This window comes from Glandiceps talaboti, chromosome 4, assembly GCF_964340395.1.
Source record: "Glandiceps talaboti chromosome 4, keGlaTala1.1, whole genome shotgun sequence".
NCBI lineage: Eukaryota > Metazoa > Hemichordata > Enteropneusta > Spengelidae > Glandiceps > Glandiceps talaboti.
This window is the reverse complement of record NC_135552.1, coordinates 10,280,751-10,288,405: the sequence shown is the minus strand read 5'-3', so window position 1 is coordinate 10,288,405 and position 7,655 is coordinate 10,280,751. Positions and strand designations below refer to the sequence as shown.

Sequence of the window (7,655 nt, the reverse complement as noted above, 5' to 3'; positions counted from 1 at the left end):
TTGAAATATCAATGCAACATACACTGTAGTGGAGGGGGTTGAAATATAAAGGCAGCACACACTGTAGTGGAGGGGGTTGAAATATCAATGCAACATACACTGTAGTGGAGGGGGTTGAAAAATAAAGGCAGCACACACTGTAGTGGAGGGGGTTGAAATATCAATGCAACATACACTGTAGTGGAGGGGGTTGAAATATAAAGGCAGCACACACTGTAGTGGAGGGGGTTGAAATATCAATACAGCATACACTGTAAAGGAGGGGGTTGAAATATAAAGGCAGCACACACTGTAGTGGAGGGGGTTGAAATACCAAGGCAGCACACACTAGTGGAGGGGGTTGAAATACCAAGGCAGCACACACTGTAGTGGAGGGGGTTGAAATATCAAGGCAGCACACACTGTAGTGGAGGGGGTTGAAATATCAAGGCAGCACACACTGTAGTGGAGGGGGTTGAAATATCAAGGCAGCACACACTGTAGTGGAGGGGGTTGAAATATCAAGGCAGCACACACTGTAGTGGAGGGGGTTGAAATATCAAGGCAGCACACACTGTAGTGGAGGGGGTTGAAATATCAAGGCAGCATACACTGTAGTGGAGGGGGTTGAAATATCAAGGCAGCATACACTGTAGGGGAGGGGGTTGAAATATCAAGGCAGCATACACTGTAGGGGAGGGGGTTGAAATATCAAGGCAGCATACACTGTAGTGGGGGGTTGAAATATCAAGGCAGCATACACTGTAGTGGAGGGGGTTGAAATATCAAGGCATCATACATTGTAATGGGAGGGGGGGGGTGATATATCTAGGCATCATACACTGTAGTGGAGGGGGTTGAAATATAAAGGCAGCATAGACGAGTGGAGGTAGTTGAAATACCAAGGCAGCATACACTGTAGTGGAGGGGGTTGAAATATCAATACAGCATACACTAGTAGGGGGGGGGGGGGGTGAAATACCAAGGCAGCATACACTAATATCTTTCTAGAAAGTATCTTTAATGACTGTAAAAACACAATGTCTTGGCAGTTGAAATTAAACATACATTCCACAGTTTCATACAAAATAAGTCTCTATCAACTGTGGACTCAAAAGTCTCAGTTAATAAAAGTATCATATAATGTCTTCTAAAGATAATTCTAGTGCTTCTAACAGGTCAAGTGTCTTCCAACAGGTTTATACAGAATTCAAAGGAAGGAATATATATGCAGACAAATAAAGTTGACTTTTTGAATCAAATTGTGCACTTATTTAATATCTGTTACACAATTTTTAAAAACTTTTGCTGAAAAGTAACTAGACATTTAGGACATTAATATGTTCAGACACCAATCTCAGCGAGTTTCATTAAAATTGTTGATAGGTTTTTTTTTTTTTTTAAAGGATGTTCAGTGTGTCTGCTTAACAGTCACTATACTAGTACATGCAAGAATAATTCCCCTTTGCAACAAGACAAACTTGGACTTTTAGCTATATGAGCTATTTCAATGTTAAAGAAGGTTGTCGTCATATTTTTTATGGGGAATTTTCAATGATATGACTTCAGTGGCACATACATTAGTACAAATTATAATTCCACCAAACTAGGGAACTGATCCAAAAGGCTGACAGCAACTCTGTATGTAACCGATGTTTCTTCAGGACGTGCATGTTACAAACTCTAAACAAGATCTTGTTCCATGTAACCATGGAATGTACTGCAGATTGTTATTTTTTTTATCGTTGAGGAAATGGAGGTGGAGGTGGAGGAGGGGCACTGCCTGGTGGCATAAGGTTGTGTCTTGGAGGAGGCAAACCAGGTGGTGGAACTCCTGAAGGGGGAGGAGGTGGTGCTGGTGGTGGAGGTCCTCTTGGTGGTGGGCCGCTGTGTCCTGGTGGACCGCTATGGCCAGGTGGACCATGTCCTGGAGGGCCACCAGGACCCAACGGACCACCATGTCCTGGTGGGCCACCATGTCCTGGGGGACCACCATGTCCTGGTGGTCCACTTTGTCCTGGAGGACCATGTCCTGGTGGACCACCATGGTGGCCCGGAGGGCCTCCAGGCCCTGGTGGACCATGATGGCCTGGAGGGCCTCCAGGCCCCTGAGGACCACCATGTCCTGGTGGTCCACCATGCCCAGGTGGACCACTATGTCCAGGTGGACCACCATGTCCTGATGGATGCCCTTGATGTGGAGGAAAGTTTCTATTGTCCATCTTGAAAGCAAACTGTAAAAAGAACTGGAAAATACAAAGAAAAGAACGTCACTTTTAGAAATTTATAATGTAATATCAATAATTCTCAATACAACTTAATAGACCCCTTACAAGATGAACCATGTATGCTACAAATCTTTGCTATCAAGACCACCCACAGCCTACAGGCATAGCCTTAGAGGTACAGAAATTAGTTCTGAATTTGAACTTACAATAACAGCTCTGCTAAATCTAAGTGGATCTTATATGTAATCCCACGATGTAATTGCATTATCGTGTGATTTAAATTGGGAGGGCAGTCAATTACAAATGCCTGAAAACTGACTTAAATTCAACACAGCTATGGCTGGTAATTTTAAATTTAGAACAGATTTCTGTGCTTTAAAGTTTAAGGAGAAAGCATTGGCTTGTGTAGAGAGCTTCTTGATACAGTAACACTATCGACAAGTCTCTGGGCTTGACTCCCCACTCCACGAAAAAAATGAAAAAAAAAATACATGTATGTAAAAACCTCACTCACCTGCTTAGTTTCTCTATTCCACTGTGCCCAGAATTTACCATCTGCTTTATCGACCTCTCGGCTAGGAACCTGATAAATTATACAACAACATTTACATGAAATCTCTACAGTGAATAACTGAAGTAATCTGTTGCAATCCCAGCCAGTTTATTAGGTCGTTGTCTATGCCATGACAATGCATGTCTACATCACTGGTTCTGCTGTGTTCAAAATATGAGTCAAAACATCCATTATTTTCCCTGATTTTTCTTTGATATTACTGGTGCTGGTATTATGTTCTTCTCCAATATTTTTCTTCATTCAGCCAGAAAATACTTGTGACCCGTCACCTAAGGGTTTTATCCCTACAGGTCACTAGACAAGTAGTGACAAAGCCCCCTTAGGTCACACATATTTTAAAGACAAATATTGGGGGAATATTGAATTATAGCGTTTACCTTGAAGGAAATAGTTTCATATGGTTCAGCAGCAAATAATAAATATTGCCATTTTCTATCTGGTGGTTCCACTTTCTGTTCATATGCTGACATAAATCGATGTCGTGGCAGAAGTCCTTCTACAATTTCTGGATAATCAACCTGGTAATGGGGAAATATAAGAGTTTTATGTATAAACTTCAGATAATATCATAATGTACTGAATATATATAATGACATAACAAACACATTTCAAGAAAAAGAATTGACTCAGTGGTTTATGACCTAAGAACACACACATACATACACATACGCACCCACACCCACACAGACATACATAGACATACATACATACATACATTCAAGCATATCTATGACATAAACAGAACCTTAGTTAAATTGTTCTAATAAAACTATGCAAAGAAGTTTGAATCTCAGGCCTTGGTGACATGTTGCTACAAGTTTTTAGGTCATACTTTGTATCTACATACAGTTTTACTTAACATTGTGTTCAATACTCAACACTGTTAGAAGAGCCTTTGGGGCTCAACAATTTAGCGAGTTTAAATAAAGTCAAACAAACAAACAAACAAACAAACAAACATTCGCAACAGCTCAACAAGAAGGTACATATCTACAACATAAGACAAATATATTAACACATACCACACACACATATAACAATACACACACATTTGAAACAAGCTCACATTGTACAAAGACTTTATCAGATGGCATAAATAAAAGATCACAGATTTCTTTTCTCCAAGTCTTTACCTGAAATAGTAAACTCTGTTGCCCATTCTCTGGATCTCTCTGCTTGGTTACTGAAATTGACAAAAATGTATGATCACAAATGATTATCCTCAAGTAAAAAAAAACATCCATGTATTTTTCATAATTTTAACATAAAAAATAGAGACAAGTATTGTATTTAAAGCTGTTTTTGGCTTTACACAAAGTAAATAACTAATGTGCAAATTGAGAAGTTTTAATCTAAGTTTCACAAGAAATACATGTCGTGGGTTGTGGTAAATGAATTGATGATATAATATGCTAATTTTTAACAAACGTACTAAATAGACTTTGGTTACTCTTAGTGGGCAAACTGTATATTCTACTCTGTGTACACTCAGTTAATTGAAAAGCATAGTTACTGTTAAATTTTTTAGTTTACTTTAAAGCTGACAAAAGCTAAAACCGGGACATTTTTTGAAACTGTTTTATTACATATAATGATGTAATCATAAAATTGTACACCTTGAATAGTATTAAATGACCTGTGAGTAAACACATTTGTGTAGCAGTACACGTAGTATGGTACAATATATACAATCAAATCGATTTTAGGGTATGCACCAAAAATCAACGCCCCAACACAGTCACAATTTCAATCTATGATTGCAGAGTTTATAGATAAAATAGACCTCTAATTGATATGTATAGTGCCTAATTATTGGCATTTTAACAGCTTTCAGTGAATGTATCGTTGGTTGTCTGATTTAAAAAAAAAATGCCCAGTTACAGCTAGTGTAGCTTTAAACAGATGTAAGCAAATAACCACCTCACCTGCACTTTATGAACACTCTCTGGTGGTATACGTACTATCAAACATAGATTTACATTTCAAACATGCAAACCATACATTCTATAACTCTACTGCTAAAATGTGTTACCTTTGTAGCCAGGCCTTCCTATTTTTACAAATTTCTTGATTTCTACTCTAGCTTTCTCTGGTGCTGGTTGTGCTGGTGACTCCTTGGCCTCCTTTGCTGCCCTCCTCCCACTGTAAATGTAGAAAGATGATGTTCAGTTGTTTAATAATGGTATACAAATCTAACAACAGTGATGGGTAGTTAGTTACAGGGAACACCACTCCAAGAAATAGACGTAATTTCCTAAACTCTGCGTTCTAGTTGACTCATGATATCACATCACATAAATTTCATTTGAATACAAGAAACGCCAAATTTAAACTATTTTTCACCTTCATTGTTCTCATAGTGGCCCTGTGTTGCCACATGGGACTTAACAGACACACACATCCATATTAGTTGAACAATGAATATTCATGACTATTTATCAGAAGGTAATAAGCACTTAGGAGTGCATGAAATGACTATCCAGACCCAAAAGTTTATGAAAACACTGTTTCACTCTCTGGAAATAAGATTATTGATGACAAAGTTATTTTGTTACAGAATGTGAGATTTGGATTTACAAATGCAGTAGACCCATAGACCCTCCACCAATATTCATATGTTAAATTTGTCATGTGGCCTGCAGTATTTTGTTTGTTACAAACTGTGTAACTATGCCCTCTTTTATAGTATCAGACACGTTGTGATTATCAATAGATGTGCTGAGACTGTGTCTGGTATCAAGAAATGGGGTACAGTTCCACATTTGGTAGTAACATTGGTATATGTAGCACTGTGATATAGTATACTTACAGATTTGACTGATGTTTCTTGCCTTGTGTGTGAGCTAGATAACTACCTTCATTGTTGTGTAACGTCAGACATAGTTTACATTCATATGAACCTAAATGATTTTTCATAAAATAGGGATCCTGTCAAAAGGTAAAGATAAAATAATTCAAATTAGGGATTTCACACATATTGACACTCAATCTGATTAAAGTCTGTTATGATATTATTAGTTTTTTTTGACATGTATTATATAATCATGTACCTGTGATTACTTGCACCGATGCATATATACTATTGGTATTTGCACATTATTGCATACTTGTATGCAAATGACATGCAAATGAGGACAGGATAGTTGCTTGAACCCAAAAGAGAGTGATTACACATATGATTTTACAGAGTCTGTTGTTTTGGATAAACCTAATGTGTAATGATAACAGAACACCATGAGTGCCAGTGTGGGTACTCAAGGGTATTTGCACTCCATGCTTGCAGTGTTTTCTAGTGCACTTTCACTTACTGTGTGCATTGAAGCATGGATGTATTAGTGAGTCTCCATGATTGAAGTATGGCTGCAGAGAACACTGTAAGCACTTGTGCAAATACCTCGAGTGTACCACACTTGCACTTGTGTGTCATAGGGTTCTGTCATAGTCATGGATAAAATATTGTGAACTGTTGGTTGTTGTTGAAAAGGTGCTAACTCTCCAAACATTATAAATTGATTCTATACCACAAAAATATTGAGCACTATATTAAAAGTCTGTGAAGTTGTGAATGCACAACTTTTTTTAACTTACTCTTAGAATTCAATAAAATCACATTTAATTGTACCAAGCAAACCAGTACATGTTGGTATTTACACTGAAGAATTGTAACAGAAAGTATTAGTAATCTTGCATGGTACTACAGGAATGCCTAGAGAGGGGTAAATGCATTATGAAGGAATCACAATTTTCCTGTTGACAAATATCAAAATCAAAAATTAAAAGTTGTTTGAAACGGAACTTTGCAAATCTTGTTATTTTTGGCTTACCTTTGCTAAGTCTATAGTTTCCAATGCGAGCTGTCGAAGTCTTTCTCTTCTATCTCTGTTGGATTCTGACGCTGAGGCGACACCACCACTACCTGTCTTACCACCAGCTCTGTGCTGGAAATCCATGTTGGTTTCCTTCTGTGGTCTAGAATTTTATATGGATTTAAATCTGTGGGGGAAAAAGACAAGTTTAAGAAAAAACTTTAAAAAATCAAACAGCCAGCAACATATTCAACATTTTTTTTTATAAACATGGATATTAATTTGGCTACGATCAAAGAAACACAAGTAGTCCATAGAGAACCAATATACCTCCATGAGTAGTCTTTTGCTAAATGGACATAAATGTAACATGTCTCACAACATACAAAATGTACATAACATCATGTGAAATCCTGCACACAGCGGCCTACATATGATGAAGACAGACCATGGAATTGGACAGACTCAGTACAGGACCTGCCGGGTGGAACGCAAAGAACGTGCACGACGTTTCACAACTTAGTGGGCAAGCCTTACATTAAGGCTCTCTAACGTTGACAACAAAGAAACATGTCCGATTTACAGCAGCGATTCGTCCACTATCTACCGGCAATGCTCTTATCGTATCCCATTGGCATTTGTGGCACTGGCAGCAGTGCTCTGCTGCTAAAATTTGCCCTCGAGTCCATGATCAAATTCTGCTGACATGACGATGATGCACAAAAAATATCACTGAGCCCATGAAACTGGTCATTTTGATATATGAAAATCTACTTGTATAAATATATAAAGAAATGGAACAAAACAGATACCTCAATTTCCTACGTTTGATTCAAAACAAAACGTTCTGTCCACGCTTTCTTGGTCAATCAATGGCGGCCACCGGAAGTAGATAATCCTTTTACAAAGACAGTTTTATATGAAAATAACTGCTTTTCATAATGGGAACAAAAATATAATATTATACTTCATTTGTAGACACACATCAATAAGATATTGTATGAAAAGATCACTTTTGACAATAAATTCTTTTCTTAATATAATATCCTGTAAATTTAACGACAAATA

At 37.7% G+C, this 7,655-nt stretch overlaps 1 protein-coding gene across 1 annotated transcript; it reads right to left on the bottom strand.

The window, feature by feature from the left end:
• Positions 1 to 1,014: 1,014 nt before the first annotated feature.
• Positions 1,015 to 7,469, bottom strand: LOC144434059 (splicing factor 3A subunit 2-like). The gene is made up of 8 exons (XM_078122512.1): positions 7,400 to 7,469; positions 6,606 to 6,774; positions 5,591 to 5,709; positions 4,814 to 4,923; positions 3,915 to 3,964; positions 3,159 to 3,299; positions 2,722 to 2,790; positions 1,015 to 2,225 (listed from the first exon to the last, which is right to left on the bottom strand). The coding sequence occupies exons 2-8, from the start codon at positions 6,729 to 6,731 to the stop codon at positions 1,719 to 1,721; spliced, it is 1,122 nt and encodes a 373-aa protein (XP_077978638.1). The 5' UTR covers positions 6,732 to 6,774; positions 7,400 to 7,469; the 3' UTR covers positions 1,015 to 1,718.
• Between the last annotated feature and the right edge of the window lie 186 nt (positions 7,470 to 7,655).